This window comes from Taudactylus pleione, unplaced genomic scaffold (assembly GCF_031769625.1).
Source record: "Taudactylus pleione unplaced genomic scaffold, aTauple2 ptg000225l, whole genome shotgun sequence".
Lineage (NCBI taxonomy): Eukaryota > Metazoa > Chordata > Amphibia > Anura > Myobatrachidae > Taudactylus > Taudactylus pleione.
In genome coordinates, this window is record NW_028284627.1 from 14161298 (window position 1) to 14182111 (window position 20814).

Below are 20814 nucleotides of genomic sequence, written 5' to 3' on the forward strand. Positions count from 1 at the left end.
AGTATGTGTGACTGGCTCAAGGTGACGCTGCCCGGGCAATCCAGAGTGTGTACCCGGAGCCTTCCCCCGCCCCTGCCCTCCGAACTTCTGCCTGCGTGTGCCTGGTGCCTGGGTCTCTGCAGCATCTATTACATGCTGCAGAGACATTGTGCCTCCACCGCCGCCCGTCCCCCGACAGATTGTGGCAGCGGCTGGCTCAGTCAGTGTGCCGCTGCCTGCCCAATACCTAGCATGTAGCGGGAGCCATTCCCCGCCCCCGCTGGAAGATCTCTGCAGCATCAAAGCTGCAGAGTCCAGTAACCCCCGCCTACATGTCCCGGGTGCCTGTCCGCCTCCCCTCCTCCGTGCCGGGTGCTGTATTGAAGGTCTCTGCAGCATCCACTACACGCTTCAGAGACATTGGACCTCATTCAGAGTCTGTCGTAAGCGGCTGCTCGGTCGTATGCCTAACGACCGCAAAACTGAAAAAGGAAGCGATTGCATGGCCGTTCGGTCGTAACCGAGTGATAGCAGCTAGCGATCGAGTCAATCGTTGTCAGTCGCTGTATGTTAATTTTCTTCTGATGGTTGCGGCCGCTTGTGTTGTGTGCAAATTACTCCAAAAATTACCAAAAAAATGCCTAGAATAAGCCATCCCCCTGAAATATATTTATTTTTATTATTCACTAATGCAAACGCAGCTGAATCAATTACATGCCAATTAGCAGTGTTATTAGCTACAACAAACGATTATTAGCTGCTTGCATTGTGTGGCTCAAAATAGAAACATCACTCCGAACATCAGTAACATTCGATAGTATCGATTGTACTCTGGTGCTTGCGAGAGCACGTACCCAACCTTAAGCTGTACGATCAGCCAGGCCTCGAATCTGCTCGCAGAGTGACGTTTTACTACTTCCAGCCTTCTATGTCGGTCGTAGCAGGTAATTTATGTACGCCCCTAAAACGCCCTGAAAACGGTGAGGAATGCCTGCGTTTTCAGACCACCACCGTACGGTCAACAGCATTTTGGATCGCAAGGTCTCGTACACACATGCGCATAACTAACCGTACGCATGCGTGGTTTGGAAACATCGGATGCGTACGACCGAGCGGCCGCTTACGACCAACTCTGAATGAGGTCCATTGTGCCTTTGCCGCCGCCCAACCCCCGCAGGATTCAGGACCAGGAGTCTCAGCTAGACAGCCCCTCATACTGTCCTGCGCGGTGAGGGTGACTGTGTGGCTGTCTGAGGGAGCCCTGGAGCTGGATTCTAGTGCTGGGGCCCTCCCTAGTACAACTGTTGGTGCCACTAACTCCGGCACTTCTCCCTGCTTCCCTCCTCACTTCTTTGGATGGATCCCTCTCCACTCCATCTAGTTGGGGGTCAGACAGCCTACTCCTTGGCTGAGAGCAGCAATCGGTGAGTAATAATAATAGCTTTCAGTTCTTTCTCTGTAGTGTGTTCCCCTCCACCCCTTGTTTACCCCACCTCCCCTGTGTGCCTTGCCTCCCCTGTGTAACCTATGTACCTCGCCACCCCTGTGTAACCCACCTCCCCTGTGTGCCTCGCCACCCCTGTGTACCCCACCTCCCATGTGTGCCTCACCACCCCTGTGTGCGTCACCACCCCTGTGTACCCCACCTCCCCTGTGTGGCTCACCACTCCTGTGTACCCCACAACATTTTCTTATCGGTGCCAATGTGTTTGTGCTTTTTTTTCATGCAAAGCCTATATGTGTGTGTGTTTTTTCCTGTATTTCTTTATTGTCCTATCGGTGATATTAGGGGCTATTCAATTTAGCATGATGTTGAATAGTGCTGGGAAGGGGTTCCCAGAGCTATTCAATTGACCCCGCTGCTAGTCCAATTACAGAATTTATGCTCGCATCCTCCTGAGGGTGCGAGCAGAAATCCATCTAAAGTGCCAGCCGCCATGCTGTTTTTCAGTTTAGCACGATGCTAACAGCTTTGCAACCGGCACTTCAGGTGGTAAATGCCAGTTATTGCGCGTAAAGACCTGGCTTAAGGCGTACTAACTGGCATCTCCCGACTTCCAGGTGCAAGGGAAACAATTGAATAGCTCGGGAACTCCTTCCCGATGCTATTCACATCATGTTTAATTGAATTGCCACTAATGTGTGTGTGTTTTTTTTTCTTCCAAAGCCCTTGTGTGGCCACACCCCTCATGACACGTAGCCGCGTCCATACCCCCACTTCGGAATCCCCACTTCGACCACTGATACAGATCATAAACCTGATTTTACAGACACTGAAGTGTCCCCACCCCTGAGCATAAGTGTTTTTGTGTAAAGTGATCATGGCAAGCTGTCAGACACACTCTGCTGCTCCATTCAACATGTAGCTCTACCTGATCATTCTTCTTAACACTCGACTTTCTATAAGCACTCTATTTAGTGGAACCTCGAGCAGGGCCTTTGCGTAGGTTGTGGTGCCACACCTTAGTGATAGCAATGCGCCACATCACCAACTCATCACAAACATGGAGGAGCACTAGCTTCACAAGTAAGCTGCCACCTGCTGCTCCTTCAGCACTGTAGCCAGGCACCCTGCTGTGTGTACAGCTGCCCGGAGCATCTTGAAGATGCTCTGGGCACTGCCAGATGTGTAATTGAATTTTGTGTTAAACTTGGAAAAAGTGAAAATTAAACTCATGAAATGTTACGGCAGCATACGGTGAAGAAACAATTAGCCATGCTGCAGTATTTCGGTGGTGGAAGCACTTCAAAGAGGGTAATACGTGAGTACTGACGAAACGCGTTCTAGGAGACCGTCCACAGTGGTTATAGATGTCAACATTGCCAAAGCTGCGGAGATGTTGCAAAATTATTATTATCCTTTATTTATATGGCGCCACAAAGGTTCCGCAGCGCCTTATACAGTACATAAATGAGCACACAAGAAAAACAGTTATTAGCCATACAATACAAGGCAGGACAAGGACATGGTTTATAGACATAGCTGCATAACACAAGCAGCAGGACATAAGCAACCAAGTGTTAGGTGCCGTTGTGGGGAGTTAGGAATAAATTATACTATAAGTAGGGGGAGGAGAAGCACGTGAGGGACGAGGGCCCTGCTCGTGAGAGCTTACATTCTAAAGGGGAGGGGCAGACAGACAGGGGTGACACAGATGGGGTAGATAGTGAGGAAGGAGCATGGAGCAGTGGGTTAGGATGTGTGTGCTGTGGAATGTGTGTGTATAAGATGACCTGATATGTCAAAATTAAGTCCTTCATTCATCTATCAAAATAGATTATGTGTTATTTACATGAGAGATGTACAAAATAAAGTTGTAGCACGTTAATTATTGTGTGTTACATTGTAGCATCTAAATACAGTACATCCAGATAAAAATGCATATATTATGGGACTGTCCCGCCATCCTTATACAGTAGTGACTACTTTAATCCCAGCTGCTGGGTGCTATGCCATGCTCCTATCAGTGGGTGCATCTCACAAGCTAGACCCACCCACAAATGGGTGCAGCCATGCCCAACATGTTGTGACAAAATGACAGAAGATGAACTTTACGCAAACTTTCGGCTTCACTTGGCATCTCATTCCAACAGGTTCAGCATATTGTAACTGAAAATGCATCGCGTGTGTGCCAGGTAGGTACCCAGAAATCTCACAGAGGAGCAGATGCGATGACGAGTTGAATCGAGCAAGAACACTGTTTGGATGTCCCCATTTGAGAGGATACATGATTTTCTGACATCGACTGTGATGTATCTCGTCATTATGATCCAGAATCCATACATCAGTCCAGTGTATGGAAATATGCGAATTCAACACCGTCCAAAAAATTCTGTGTGATTCCTTTGGCGTGTAAAGTCATGCTTCTGCTGTTCTTTGATGGGTACGGTATGATCCTACAGCACTGGGTTCTCCGTGGACAGACAATTAATGGTGACTACTATGCAAACGTCCTGAAAACCCATTTGCGTGGAGACATGAGGAGGAAAAGACCCCATTTGCTGAAGAAACAAGACAATGCCCGACCACATGTTGCTGCTGTTGCATTGGCAGCACTGAAATGAATGGGACAGCAATGGCACACCCTCCGTATAGCCCAGACTTAGCGCCCTGTGATTTCTGGCAATACCCAAACCAGAAAAACAACTGTGCGGAAAGAAGTTCTCACCAGATGATGGAGTGAAAAAGGCCACAGCTGCAACACTATGATGTCACAGAACAGTCACAGAGATGTCACAGAACTTTGAAAAAGAAAAATGTTCAGATCCTGTGGAGTCATCTGATTCTGAATAAACAAATCAGTCTCATTACTTTTCAATATGCCCTCGTACATTCCAGTGACACTTCATTTTCACGTTCCAGGACATAACTGTGCTATTTTCACCTATTTTTTTTATGTAATCTTCACAATGATAAATAGGGCTCTATACAACAGATCCCCCTCCTTAGTTTTGCAGTCACACCAAGTGAGCAGATGTCTGTGCTTCCACCCTCAGTATATCAGGCAGAGACATGGCTGCCGCTGCCGCAGATGCTGATCTCTGTGACCTCTGTCTGTATAAATCTCTATCATTAACCTGCCAGTGAGGAAGCTGTAAAGACTGTTTATGCACACACTGATACGTAGCATATGTTTAACGTCATTGGTTTCCTCTGGCAATCTGCGGCAACTTTAGCAAATGTAGGGTTAGTGAATGGCTTCCCACTTTATTTTGAGGGATGTATTTATTTCTATGGCCAGCTTGCAAAAAGCTAAATATTTACAATAAAAACTTTTTATTCCTTAGAACGTCCTGGGGAAAATTCCATATTGTCCCTATTGTCCAGTTTTCTGTGCAGGTCTAAATCGGCCACATATCACTTGCGGTATTTACGGTACTCATGTTCTGATCCCGAGGGGCCTATTCATCACCACTAAAATGGCCCGTTACACATGAGGAAACTCTGGTTTCTGCATATTTAAGGTAACGGGCCAATCATCATCGGGGGTCCAATAGGACCACCTGATATTCTGCAAATTCCAAAAATTTTAAGTTTTTGGGAGTTTGCTTGCGAGAACATCCTCAGATGGCGCTTGTTCTATGAGCCCCGCTACTTCCTATGAGAAGGAGTTCCGGAATTGAGAAGATGGATCTGCACTGTCTCCCTAGCGGCTTTGCACATGCGTGACCTCAGGTCACATATGCGCAGAAGCCGGCGACAGGTAAGTAACGCTGCTACTTCTGTAACAGTGTTACTAATCGCAGGGACAGCAGCTTTTCAGAGCAGCTTTTCCCGCACAGGATAAGTATCCCCCGTTCTGAGGTGGATACTTAGGGCCTGATTCACTGCGAATGCAATAGCGATTACGCATGCAGTCTCACTGCGATGATATGCTAATCCACTTTGATCGATATACCATCGCAGCACAACATAAGGACGCCAACCTTACCTTACACACATCCATAATACTTAAGACTGCAAAACCATCGGTAACTTTGAGTACAATCGCAGCCTCACGCACACTTGCATAAGCTCTGACTTTACTCAGGAATTGCTAACTTCATCACACACTGTGAGTACTCAAGCTGCGTATGGCATCGCAGTGCTTAATTTATGCACGCCCATGCAACAGCGTTCGTACTCACTGACACGCCTGCGTTTCGCCGACCACCCCCCTGTCACCTCCCACAAATGGCACTTTCTGTCAAACACGCTGTGATGGGTCTGTGTAGTCACTGCGATCGCAGTCCCGATCACAGTGGCTGGTTCGCACACGCGCAGTGCGATAGATATGCATGTGCAGTGCGCAACAATCGGCCAATTGCATGTGTAATTGCAGTTGCGATCCTTGCTGAATCAGGCCCTTAATCACCAGGGGCTATACGGGCATGTAAAAAAGATTAGCAGCTGGCATCCCAAGAGGCATTAAAAACTGAGTGACATAAGTCCAAAATATTTACAATTTGGTAGTGCCAGGCAGCACTTGGTGCAGTGAATGTGCCTGCCAGAACATGCGATCGTACATGAAAGTCTGTACCTGAGAGTGTGGCACCTGCTGCGTACATCACAGGCGCCTGCACAGTGAAGTCTGGCACCTGCATATGTTTGGTTAGTACATAGGTACACACCTATCAGCTCGTAACTGTCACTTTGCAGGTTGTGCATGAAAAATGGCAGTTAGGAGCTGATTGCTTGGTACTTTTGCTCTCTCCAAAGCTTAGTACATCAACACCTGAGTGAGATAAAATGGAGAGAGATAAAGTACCAACCAATCAGCCCCTGTCATTTTTCAAAAACAACCTGTAACATGACAGTTAGGAGCTGATTCGTTGGTACGTTCTCTCCCCCTCAAACTTTAGATACATCTCCCCTTCAAAGTTTAGATACATCCACATGTGTGTGATCACTCTGTACTGGGCATTCTACAACCCCTCCCTGGTGCTTAACTCATCCTGTTGGATTGTAACCGCTGGAGAATGAGCAGATATCATCTCTCTCCTTTCCCCTCTGTTCCCCTATTACACTCTACAATGAGAGCTATAGAAATTGGCAATGATACAGGCGTCTCTGATGGGAATGATTGTTATGAGAAAATAGCACAGTACCCTTGGAAGTGAAAAAAAATTGGGTTTGAGAGTAGTATGCAAAGACAGATAGCATATATGGCATTAATAATGTTTCTATATTGATATGGGATAATGCAGCTATATTGATATGGAATAATGCAGCTATATTGATATGGGATATTGCAGCTATATTGATATGGAATAATGCAGCTATATTGATATGGAATATTGCAGCTATATTGATATGGAATAATGCAGCTATATTGATATGGAATATTGCAGCTATATTGATATGTAATAATTAGGGGTGTGCACCGGCCACTTTTCGTGTTTTGTGTTTTGGTTTTGGATCTGGATCTTTCTTCGTGTTTTGGATCTGGATTGGTTTTGCCAAAACCACCCTTCCGTGTTTTGGGTTCTGGGTTTTGTGTTTTGGATCTGTATTTTTTTGAAAAAAAGCATAAAAACAGCTAAAATCACAGAATTTGTGGGTTTTTCTGCTCCTATGCTATTATTAACCTCAATAACCTTAATTTCCACTCATTTCCAGTCTATTCTGAATACCTCACAATAGTGTTTTTATGTCCAAAAGGTTGCACCGAGGTAGCTGGATGACTATGCTAAGAGATACGAGTGGGCGGCACAAACACGTGGTCCATCTAGGAGTGACACTGCAGTGGCAGACAGGATGGCAGTTTGAAAAACTAGGCCCCAAACTATACATAATGCAAAGAAAAAAAAGAGGTGCAAGATGGAATTGTCCTTGGGCCCTCCCACCCACCCTTATGTTGTATAAACAGGACATGCACACTTTAACAAACCAAACATTTCAGCGCCAGGGTCTGCCACACGACTGTGGCTGAAATGATTGGTTCGTTTGGGCCCCCACAAAACAAGCTGGCAATTAATCTGTCCCTGCACAAACTGGCTCTACGGAGGCAAGATGTCATCCTCATCCTCCTCATCCACCGATTCCTCACCCTCTTCAGTGTTGTGTACATCCTCATCCTCACAGAGTATTAATTCGTCCCCGCTGGAATCCACAACCACAGGTCCCTCTGTACGTTCTGGAGGTTGGTCTCCCTGGAAGAGTTGATAATACATTTTATGAACATCATCTTCTCCACATTTTGTGGAAGCAACCTCCTACGCCTTTCGCTGACAAGGTTCCCGGCTGCACTAAACACTCTTTCGGAGTACACACTGGAGGGGGGGCAACTCAGGTAAAATAGAGCCAGTTTGTACAGGGACCTCCAAATTGCTTCTTTTTCCTGCCAGTACAGGTACGGACTGTCTGACATGCCTACTTGGATGCTGTCACCGATGTAATCCTTTAACAGACAGACGCACGCTTGTCGCTGCTGCTTTGAGGATGCAAGTGCGGCTACAGCCCACACAAATTCACAAAGACAGAAAAAAGAAGAAGAATATTTTTATTGTTTGTGTAGCACACTTTGAGGGTGTCACCACCCTTTAACAGACAGATGCACGCTTGTCGCTGCTGCTTTGAGGATGCAAGTGCGGCTACATTGCACACAAGTCACAAACACATTAAAAAAATAGTTTTTTATTTTTTGGAGCACTTTGAGGGTTACACCACCCTTTAACAGACAGACGCGCGCTTGTCGGTGCTGCTTTGAGGATGCAAGTGCGGCTACAGCCCACACAATTCACAAAGACAGAAAGAAGAAGAATAATTTTATTGTTTGTGTAGCACACTTTGAGGGTGTCACCACCCTTTAACAGACAGACGCACGCTTGTCGCTGCTGCTTTGAGGATGCAAGTGCGGCTACAGCCCACACAATTCACAAAGACAGAAAAAAGAAGAATATTTTTATTGTTTGTGTACCACACTTTGAGGGTGTCACCACCCTTTAACAGACAGACGCACGCTTGTCGCTGCTGCTTTGAGGATGCAAGTGCGGCTACAGCCCACACATTTCACAAAGACAGAAAAAAAAAGAACAATATTTTTATTGTTTGTGTAGCGCACTTTGAGGGTTACACCACCCTTTAACAGACAGACGCACGCTTGTTGCTGCTGCTTTAAGGATGCAGGTGCGGCTACAGCCCACACATTTCACAAAGACAGAAAAAAGAAGAAGAATAATTTTATTGTTTGTGTAGCACACTTTGAGGGTGTCACCACCCTTTAACAGACAGACGCACGCTTGTCGCTGCTGCTTTGAGGATGCAGGTGGAATCTAGACGGGATTTGGAACCGGGGACACACTACCTCCATCAATTGTCCAAATCCCACTGCACTAATGGCGGATACCGGATGCACATCTAACACCAACATAGCAGTCAAGGCCTCAGTTATACGTTTTGCTTCAGGATGACTGCTGTCGTACTTCATCCTCATCGCTAGGGACTGTTGGAGGGTCAATTGTTTAGTAAAAGTAGTGATGTTCCTACTTCCTCTCTGGGATGATGAACAACTCCCAGCAGCAGCAGCAATAGCACTAGGAGGAAGTGGTTCTTGATCTTTCCCTATTTTATTTTTATCGGAGAAAGTTTGGTCCTCCATTTATGTTATATTGATATATACATGTGACTAAAGCGCACACAAACACAGAAAATATTTTTTAATTTTTGCTGGAGAGTAGTGCACTTTGTGGGTTACACCACCCTTTAAGAGATGAGCCAGCCGGCTCTTTACTTATGGGACACAGGCGCACGCTTGGCGCTGCTCTTTTGTTGATGCACGTGCAGCCACAGTGCACACAAGTCACAAACACAGAAAATAATTTTTTTTTTGGTTTGGACTGGAGTGTACTTTGGGGGTTACAGCACCCTTTAACGGTCAAGCCAGCCGGCCCTTTACTTATGACACAGGCGCACGCTTGGCACTACTTTGTTGATGCACGTGCGGCTACTGCGCACACAATTCACAAACACAGAAAATATTTTTTTTTTTGGTTTGGACTGGAGTGTACTTTGGGGGTTACAGCACCCTTTAATGGTCAAGCCAGCCGGCCCTTTACTTATGACACAGGCGCACGCTTGGCACTACTTTGTTGATGCACGTGCGGCTACTGCGCACACAATTCACAAACACAGAAAATAATTTTTTTTTTGGTTTGGACTGGAGTGTACTTTGGGGGTTACAGCACCCTTTAACGGTCAAGCCAGCCGGCCCTTTACTTATGACACAGGCGCACGCTTGGCACTACTTTGTTGATGCACGTGCGGCTACTGCGCACACAATTCACAAACACAGAACATAATTTTTTTTTGGTTTGGACTGGAGTGTACTTTGGGGGTTACAGCACCCTTTAACGGTCAAGCCAGCCGGCCCTTTACTTATGACACAGGCGCACGCTTGGCACTACTTTGTTGATGCACGTGCGGCTACTGCGCACACAATTCACAAACACAGAAAATATATTATTTTTTTAGCACTTGGGGGGAGCACCCTTGATGGACAGAGCACCCCCTGGACAACACTACAGCACCCCTTTAGGACTGGGACACTGCACAGGACTTTGGAGTGGACACAGCCCCTATGGAGAACTGACTGCACAACACAGTCCAGCCAGCCCCTATGGACTTTGAAGTAGTGGACACAGCCCCTATTAACAACAGCAGCACAGCACAACACAGCCAGCCCCTATGGACTTTGAAGTAGTGGACAACAGCAGCACTACACTACACTACACTACACAGCCCAGCCAGCCCTAACTCCCACCCTCCCTCTTCACTGTCCACAGCCGAGTGAGAAAATGGCGCCGACGCGGGTACCTTATATAGGATCCAAAACCCGCGAGACTCGGAAGGCGGGATGATGACGTTTTGCCTCGATTTCAGATCCGAGTCAGGCGGGAAAAGTCGAGCCTGACTCGGATCGGACTCGGATCGGGGGGGCTCGGGGGGGTTCGGATTTCAGAAATCCGAACCCGCTCACCCCTAGTAATAATGCAGCTATATTGATATGGGATAATGCAGCTATATTGATATGGAATAATGCAGCTATATTGATATGGAATATTGCAGCTATATTGATATGGAATATTGCAGCTATATTGATATGGAATAATGCAGCTATATTGATATGGGATAATGCAGCTATATTGATATGGGATAATGCAGCTATATTGATATGGGATAATGCAGCTATATTGATATGGAATATTGCAGCTATATTGATATGGAATATTGCAGCTATATTGATATGGAATAATGCAGCTATATTGATATGGGATAATGCAGCTATATTGATATGGAATATTGCAGCTATATTGATATGGAATATTGCAGCTATATTGATATGTAATAATGCAGCTATATTGATATGGGATAATGCAGCTATATTGATATGGGATAATGCAGCTATATTGATATGGAATAATGCTGCAATACTGATATGGGATAATTCAGCTATATTGATATGGGATAATGCAGCTATATTGATATGGGATAATGCAGCTATATTGATATGGGATAATGCAGCTATATTGATATGGAATATTGCAGCGATATTGATATGGGATAATGCAGCTATATTGATATGGAATATTGCAGCGATATTGATATGTGATAATGCAGCTATATTGATATGGAATATTGCAGCGATATTGATATGGGATAATGCTGCAATACTGATATTGGATAATGCTGCAATATTGATATAAATTGGAGATAATGCTTCTACAATAATATGAGATAATGCTGCTATATTGATATGGGACTGCAATGATACATTATGACTGAGTTTCCCAAATGCCACCATTACAGTCCAAGTTTTAAGGATATCCTTGACAGAGGTGGCTTAATTAGAACCTCAGTCAATTTGATTTAACTATTTGGACTCAAGCATGTATATCTTTAAAACCTAGACTATAATGGCGGAGTTTTGGAAACTCTTCAATATGGTTTTGATAAGTGACTAGTGAGAATTGGAAATACTAAGCTACATGGGAGTAAGGTTACACTACAAACAGACTTGCACACACATACATACACACAAACTCAATACACTCGTCTATAAAACAGGCAGGGATTTCATTGAAATAAAAACTTGATAGTGTATTGGATCATCAATGTTAAACTGTTCATATTATATCATTAATTTTCAGTCCTGAATGTGAATTACTATTCATTTTCCTACTGCAGTAACTGTTGCCAATAAAGCTTGTACTGTATACAATGATTTTGCAGAGAATTATCATATACATATTTATGCTCATTGGTGACTTTTGTAGATCTAATTTGTGCCTCTACAGAACGGCAAGTTATAGAACCCATAAATATTGACCTGAATAAAGCAGAGCTGTTCTGAATCTAAGAATGCATATTAATCTGTTATCTCATCCTGTGTTACAACATACTTAAAACTTCTCTTTTCACTCAATTCCTTCTTAAAAATGTCTGTTACGCTTCGTTCGCCTAATAGGGGCATTTGAAATATGATGTCAATAAAAACTGTTGCAATATAAAAAAAAGAGCAAGTAAAAGAAAAAAACCTGTCACATGAATATTTCTCTTGGTCGATTTCATTTAATTGAATTTTAAAACCTCTAAGTACAGGCACATGAAATTGCAGATTCACTTGTTATGCCGAAAACCTGGAGTGACTCTAGTTCCCCAAGGACAGATCCAGCAAACCTGCTGTTTACACCTGCAGGCAATAATAATTTACAAGTGAACAGTACAGTATTAATGGTTGATGTTATGTGATGGCAGGAGATAGATATCCTACCCTCGCTTGGGATTTGAACCTATTTTTCAAATCTAAAAACCACTGCTATTACCATTCAGCCTTTTGGGAAGATTTTTTTTAAAGTGATGTTATTACAGTGTAGAGTCCCACACACATTTATGCATTGCTGGGATGAGATATTCTGATTTATTTACCTCTAAAAGAAAAAAAAACTTACCGGCCTGGAGCGGATTTCTTTGGCATACAGAGGTTTGAGAAATTCCGAATCTCCCTCTAGCCGCAAACCTCTCTCTGTGATTCTCAGGTTCCCCATTCCATCCTGAAACACACACAGAAAGGTAGCAATGTCAATCCAGCATATTGGTATGGTCTAAGTGACATTGCAAAGCAAGAAATCCATAAGTGCCAACTACAGTATCATTTAGTAATATGATGAGATTGTCTACCAGGATGTGGCATAAGTAACAATTGCTATCCAAACAAAGGTACAAAGAACCTCAATGACGAGGAGACAACAAGATACTGAAGCTGGATGGCCTATTTCATTGCAATCTTTGTAACATGCTTAAAATAAAAAATAAAAGCTAGTGCAAGGTGTAAAAAAAATCTTTAGTTTCTTAATTCCATAATTTTTATATTTCTATTCTTTATACAGTAGTGGGGCCATAATAGAGAATTTCTAGCACATACGTTTTGGAAGATGAGGTCGCAGGTTGTTTAAGGAAGGTGTGGTGCTTGTCAAAAGCTACACCTCCCTACTTCCCCCATTATGATTTTGGAATATTAGGGGAAACCAGAATACCCAGAGGAAACCAATGCAAATACGGGGAGAACATAAAAACCCAACACAAAAAAATGTCCCTGGTCGTAATCAAACCCATGACTCCCGTGCTGTGAGACAGCAATGGGAACCACTGTGCCACCATTCGAGCAAAGTAATGCAGTGCTGCCCAATCAAGCATACTACAGATGTGTCCACATACTTATCTCCGTGCAGTACAAGTCGCGTTAACATATGCATGAGCGCTGTGTAACCCGGTACAACCGAGCGTCTTTCCGTGCAACTTTTCGCAAAGTGACGTGAATAGGTCACACAAGCAGCTTCTGCTGATTAAAAATGATATGCAGCATGCCTATATTCTGTGTGCGACTGCGGGTGTATCAGTATCTGCATGCCAAATGCTACATTACAGTGTCACAGCCGCTGACACTGTAACGCAAGCACGTCACATATCATTTTAATCAGCAAAAGCTGCTTGTGCTTCCTATTTTCTTTGCTAATAAGACCCATTTGAAAGTAAACAGTCGATCGAAAAGGGTTGTATCTAAGTTTGGTTCATACAACATAGGAAATAATTTACAAATGTGAAGAGCTAAGGACAAGTTTAGCTTCAAAAACAGCAGAGGTAAAGCAGAGAACCATCAGCCACAACAAAATTTGGTGTGAGCATGGAACCCCCCTCGTGTTGCTCATAATAGAGCAGAGCTAAGGAACTTTGCTGAGCATGCACGGCCCTGTGCATTCTCCAATCAAAGGATTCCCTCCACTCTGCTCTTCTGCAAGCACATCAGGGAACTCAAGCAAAATGCAGGAGGGGTATAAGGCCTCTGAACAGGAGAACAACCTCACATTGTTTGGCCACCTTGTCTCTGGCTCTATACTGGCTGCACCCCCTGCACCCATGATAGTTCCGCCACTGCCATACGGTAATTGCCCATAAGCAATGAGTCACTCTTTCACTTTTGCAACAAATGAATAAAATAAAAATAAAGGAAATTAGTTTCAAACCTCAATCACTCTATGGCCCAGATGTAATAGGTTGTGATATTCTGGGTCCAGGGGCAAGTTCAAAAAGATAGCTGCTAGATTTAAAGCGGCCATGGTCATAACTACCATAAGTGCAAAGAGAGCAGCTGCTATGGGCCCAGAGGTGAGGGGGGCCTACCTTCCATGTGAAAGTTACATGTGTTATATACATTTTCACCATTGGGTGGTACATAGGGGCCCTTACACATTTTTGCTATGGGGCCGTTAAATACTTAGTTACGCCCCTGAAAGCGGCTATTAGTTTTAAAGGCAAAATCAACTTGGTATTGCTTTAAAGCTAATTGTTGCTTTAAATCTAGTGGCAATTTATCCAAAAGCAACACCGGTGCCAGCAAATCACAACCTATTACATAAGGGCTTATGTTGGACAACAATTATTACATTTTTTGCTGCTACTTGACGATATCATACATGCAGTCATAATCACAGTCACTGTAAGGTACACAGTATTAAACCCTTTCATTACAGAAAGGAGTGCCATGGGCATTGTTAAAAACAGGTGTTATGGGGCAAAGCCTAGCAGGCAACTGGAGCAGACATGCCTGAGCTGAGCTACTGCCTGGAATCTACTTTTGCATTCTTTTGTGTTCCCGGGGGGACTGTTTGGGGCCCTTGCTCTGCTGCCCCATTTCACAGTTACCTGGCCACACCAGGGGATAACATCTGCAGAGACGGGGGATCTTCCTATGTCCCTACGGGTTGCAGCCTACCCACCCATCAGAAGCCAAGGAGTAAAATTCTGGTGGGACCCGGCTGCATGCTACCAACCATGTGCAATAGAGGCCGGGGACTTGGAGGCTCACCTCACATCACCTTCCCACAGCTGCACTACACCGAGAGGGGGGGCATAACATAGCCAGCTAGTGTTAATTTTTTAAAATCTTTTGGGTCTAATTAGGAGGCAGAAGCGGATGCTTTTCCATTCGGGTACGACCAGGTTACTTACTACTTTATGCTAATGCGAGAGTCCACCCCTGTGTGCTAAAAATCTCTGCATGTGGCAGTCGATCCCGTCCACTGTTCTTATGTCCTCTGCTGCCATTATCATTAGTGTCTGTACTAGCACCCGCTCCTTGCTGGGTACAAAAGATCCATCTGAAACAAGTGCCCCATCTCCATCCGCATGCACCAATCAAGCATAGTAGTCAGCTTGCACGCCCACGAATCCCCCACGAGATGGAACAGTTCCATGGCACCTGCATGGTAGGCGACCAGTTAATGCCCAGAAACACCCAATATACTGAACAGATGAACGGATTAATCCATACGCACTAGAGATTTCCGTACGTGTGCCTATGCCTAGTTCGGCGCATGCGCAGTTGCCGATTTCTGTCTCTGGCACACGCACAGGACACTGCAATTCCTGAGATCTCTCTTTCCACATGGCTTCTGACACAGAATCAGGCATTTTATCTGGAAATCCCAAGTATTCCATATTATAACATCTCATGTCTGTAAAAGCAAAACATTATGGTTAATGGAAGCAGTAATCTTGGAGACAATTATATCTATATTCTGGAAAAGCACAAATGCCTGATGGAACATATGGAGGTGTTTGTTCCACCTTTCTTGTGTATTCCATGATCTGCAGTTCCAAGGTCAAGTTTCCCATCAGTGGACAGGGCTAATGTAGTGATATGCAGCTGGTGGGAGGAGGTGGGAGACTGACTGTGTTGTGATTCCCCTGAGACAGTTGCTCTGTACAAAGTAACGATGAAAAACATCAGGTTCTTTGTTCTTTTAAAAGACAAACTCATGGTGTAATCATTTACCTGGTCAATTATTTGAAAAGTACTTCAAATTTATATGCAGCCCCCGCTAATGAATGATTGGTGTAGGTCAGGGGTCTTCAACCTTGGCCCTCCAGCTGCTGTGGAACTACACATTCCAGCATGCACTGCCATAGTTTTAGCATGCTGTTATATCAAAAAGGTGGCAGTGCATGCTGGGATGTGTAGGTCCACAGCAGGGCCAAGGTTGAAGACCCCTTGGCTAGGTGATGCACTGCAATGAAAGTTTGTTAGCTGGAACTGGAAAAATTATTAACAATTACCAATAGCTAGCAGTGTTCTCTTAACTTATTTGAGGGTGAGTTTCATTGGGAGGATGAAATCATAAACAGATGTTGGGGAGGGAGAATTTTTTTGAATTCTCCCAGACTCCTGGGAGGCCAGGCCGCCCTCCCAGCATCTCGTCTACTTCCTGGGCCAGATTGGAGCTTGATGATTAATTGCACTGTCTGTCATACCCTTTTCACTTGCCCCCTAGACCTCTCCTCAAAAGTAACAAATATCAGCGAGTGTCAGTTCAATTCTACAGTGAAATAGACAAATGTGATTGTTATCTGTAAATATAGTGGTAGGAATTATATTTATTAGGCCCTTTATCTCCTATCAGTGAAGGATAAGAAGCACTGATACAAAAATAAAAAATTGATGGTGTATTCAGATTTCTAATGCTTAATTATTCAGGCCACATCTATCTTTTATTGCGGTTGTTAATAGAGGTTATGATTCAAGAGTTGTGTTGATTTAGTTGAAAAGCCTAGAAGAAATCTCAGAGCTTGGCTTTAATTTAGGGTCCTTCAACGTCCATGCTACTCTAATTGCAAGTGTACTTATATTTTTGCAGCACTGCAGAGAATGGCTGGGTATAGAGCTAATCTGTGTAAAGAGAGCTGAATTGAGTATACATACAGCTCTGTCCTTTGTTTTCAAAGACTAAACAATATAGTGTTAATTAGGGAGGTAAACCTTAAAGGTGGGTACACACCTAGCAGGTATATCTGCAGATCGAGTGATCTGCACATATATCTGTAGATGATGGTCATTCATATACACTGAACAACCATCATCTTCCAGGCAGTCATGGATCCCGCTGGCTGGGGGGCGAGGGCGCTCCCCGTGGCTGCTGCTGCATGTGTACGGCAGACCGCCCGTACATACACTTGCCAAAGGACAGATATGTCTGCAGATAAATCTGTCCATCGGCTGTGCAGCACAGCCGACGTGATGCATCTGAACAAAGTAGTTCACAGACATATCGCTGGTACACACTGGCCAACGGGCACCAGATATATTGGCCGATCATGTCTAAAACTAGAACTACAGGGTCTATTTATAAAGACATGGAGATGTGCTTATTGCAGCCACAGAAAATCTCCTGCTGCCGCAATTTGCCGGTGAAGCTTTGCCAAGGCAGCTGCATGATATTTAGCCCCCCCCTCCCAACAAAAGGCTGAACTTCCTTCTTCGCCAGGCCAGTATGGAGACAAGTGCCTACGCGCGAAGCAGCACATGAATGAACAGTGGGGTCTGATTCAGAAATGTACGTTAATGCCACTGCAGCTGCAAATTTGTATGCAATGGCTGTGCAAATATATGCAAATATCGCAGCCGCCAGGGTTTGTATGGAGATGCCCATCGGCGGCTTCGCAAATCCAAGCAACTGTGTATAAACCCGCAGCATTGGTCACAAACCAGTCAATTATTGGCCTCCTGGGTAACCCTATGGTCAGAATGGCAGCAGCATTTGAGTTGTACAAAGTCATTTTTACTACATATGGGATCGCAGGCTAAAACACCTCCCCTAAAACGGTGGACATGCCTGCGTTTGAGTCGCCATCCCACCCCTCCGTGGACGCCTACAAAGTAACACTCCCTGCCTGTCAATCATTTTACAAATAAATTCTCACTGCACGTGCCAATGGTAATGAAATTTGATGCATATCGCAATGTATCTCAGAAGCATGTGCATACCGCACTCAACTGCGCATAAACATCAGCATCTCAGAATCAGGCCCAGTGGACTGAAAGCCCAGACTTGGATAACAATACAAAACAACAAGAAAGAAAATATCTAAACAAATATTTTAAAAAATAGAGAACATATTAACCCCATTTTTGTTTTCTGGAAAAAAATATATAATTAAAATACCTCTAAATGTATATAATCAGCACAGATGGTGTAATGGTTAGCATTGCTGCCTCACAGCACTGAGGTTGTTTGTTCAATTCCCACCACGGCCCTACCTGTGTGGAGTTTGTATATTCTCCCTGTGCTTCCGTGGGTGTACTCAGGTTACCTCCCACACTCAAAAAATATACTGGTAGGCTAATCGGCTCCCAACCAAAAAAATGAACCCTAGTGTGTGTGTGTGTTTGCTTGCAATATGGAACATAGATTGTAAGCTCTACTGGAGCAAGGACTAATGTGAATGGGCAAATGTAAAGCGCTGTGGAATATGTGTGCGCTATATAAATAACCGATAATAAATAAATACATTTGCAATCACATGAGTATATGATAATACTTTACTACTATAAAACAAACAAAAAAAGTATTTACAACCTCAAAAGGTACAACATTTTTAAAAGATCCGAATTTTACTTTCTTTAATTCTTACCATTGATCAACACGAAATATTCTCTAATGCCCACTAAAAATTAAAGTGTTTCAATTTTGTGCATTTCCAAACAAGACATTCAAAGAAAATCCATTAAAAAGTTTATTGAAAAGCACTAATGAGGGGAAGAGATATTTCAGACTTAGAATGTCACAGAGATCATCGTGATCATAGGGAAATGGAAAGAATATGGCAGAACTGTGTATTTTTTGGAATCGGTATAAAATACAGATGGACGGAATGCCGGCTGTCAGTACACTGACAGCAGCATCCCGATGGCTCAAATCCCGACAGGGGAACGGTAAGTAATGTTTCCCTGTCCTATTAACCCCCTAACCCTCCTTTCCTGTACCCTAATACTAGCCCTCCCTACCCCGCACCCTAACCCATCTGGTAAGTGCCTAACCCTAACCCTCCCCCCTTAGTGCCTAACCCTCCCCCCTTAGTGCCTAACCCTAACCCCCCTCCTGGTGGTGCCTGAACCTAACCCTCCCTGCCCGGAGCCTAATGCTAACTCCCCCTGGGGTGCCTAAATCGAAGTCCCCTCCCTGCGGCTGATACTCTTCCTTTCCACAGTGTATTTACGATTGGGATGCCGTCTGTCGGGATCCCGATGTCGGCATCCCGAGTCATGTCAGGATTTTGGCGCCGGTTTTGTCACAGCATTCGGGATTCCGATGCCGGGGTTCCGGCAGATGGCATCCCACTTGTTGGGATCCTCACCGCATCCCGTATTTTTTATAGGACAGACTTTCCAGCAATATTAAGCATTGCTGCAGGAGTGGCACTAGTCAGGGCAATCTTCCATGGTAGAAGGGGGTAGAAATTATCCATGGGACATGAATTTTGCAAATGTATGCTTTATGGGAGAGTGGCAAAAAGAGACCCATTGTGGAAGATGGCGCACGTGGATTCTGGCTTACAGTTTTCCAACAAGACACATGGCAATCCCACCAACCAAATAGAGTAAGAGTTTATGGTCCGAAGAAACGACGAGCCTGATTCTGAGTTGGAAGCTGACGCGGCTGCGTGTTATGCTAATGTCGCGGCCAATTTTCGCAAAACTGAGACATCTTTAGAAAGTGCTTTCCATCTCTGTGCATCTTTAGATGCAACATCGGTTGCACCATCTAAACTGGTGCACCATCTGAACTTCCACCAGCCCTATGGCAGGTGCAGTTTCTCTGTCGGGGTATGGCCACCTGTGTGAGCGGTTAAGCGTCTTTGAACGCATGCCACTTTCAGTGACACATCTGCTTCGGCTTAGCCACTACCCTGTTACCTCCCATGAAGGTCCAATAAAATTCACAGACCGTCCAATTCTGTACAGTATTTCTGAGTGCCAACAATCAGACGCATGCACTATTTGAGTGGGACGCACGCGCAGACTTAATAAATCAGCCAACTGCGTGGGGCATAAACACTGCCTGAACCAAAGACTGAAATATTAAGCCTCAGCACTGGGTACTATATTTGACACCAGTCTGTGTATCATTCCAATTATCCGACCGCGTGATTGAGAAAGATATAGGGAAATCATGCAGTCATGGATGGATTGGGTTTAAGGCGTCCCTACAAATAGACTCCCATACCCAGACGTCCTTTGCCAGGTGGGAAAGTTTTATATCCACTTTATCACCTGATATTAGAGAACAATTTGTACTTTGTTTTTCGAATACTATTATGTCGACGACCACCTCTGATGCTTTAGTACCATGGACACCCTTTGTTCTTTATCAATCAATGTTCTAAGATGGCTCTCTGATCCGAACCCTTGGGGTTTCTCTTGTTGTTTTATTTTATGATTTTTTATAGATATTGGTAGCCCTTGTGATTTTTATTATGCTATTATATAATCTTTATTATTTGTTCTCTGTCTTATATTTGTAGACTCACTGTTGTCTAAATGTGACCATATTGCTTGTTTTGTGTCCCTTATTCCTCATGCTTTTTTGACACATTTTAATGAATAATAAAGATTAAAAAAATAAATAAATCATGCAGTCATTAACCCCTTCTCTGGCATGGTAGCATGGGATGCGACTGCAGTAGGGCCGTAACTAGGGGTGTGCTAGTGGTGCCACCACGCAGAGCCCTGTGGGTGGCACCACCGATCTCCCTCGGCCCCCTGCACTGGGCTAGCAGGGTTCCTGGAACGGCACCCTGCAGCCAGAATCGCTGCTGGAGTGCACATTGCTGCTCTTATAGCGCCCCGGAGCATCCTGACAATACTCCGATCAGTGCTGTAAATTCAGAGGCTGCTGGCCCACCCCCTCCGCATGACTTCAAGCACCATGGGGGTGTGGTCAGTACAGGGGGCCCTGTTACGTGCTGGACTGCAGCCAGATGGACTGTTGCGGAAATGGTCGCATCCTCTGCCACTGAAGATC

General features: G+C 44.5%; 1 protein-coding gene across 3 annotated transcripts in view; it reads right to left on the bottom strand.

The window, feature by feature from the left end:
* SGCD (sarcoglycan delta) overlaps positions 1–20814 on the bottom strand; it is a 314160-nt gene that overhangs the window by 111017 nt on the left and 182329 nt on the right. For all 3 annotated transcript variants that reach the window (XM_088478958.1, XM_088478959.1, XM_088478957.1), the window contains exon 3: positions 12409–12510. In XM_088478958.1, the coding sequence (XP_088335084.1) occupies positions 12409–12510 (102 nt within the window). The remainder of the gene's footprint in view (positions 1–12408; positions 12511–20814) is intronic.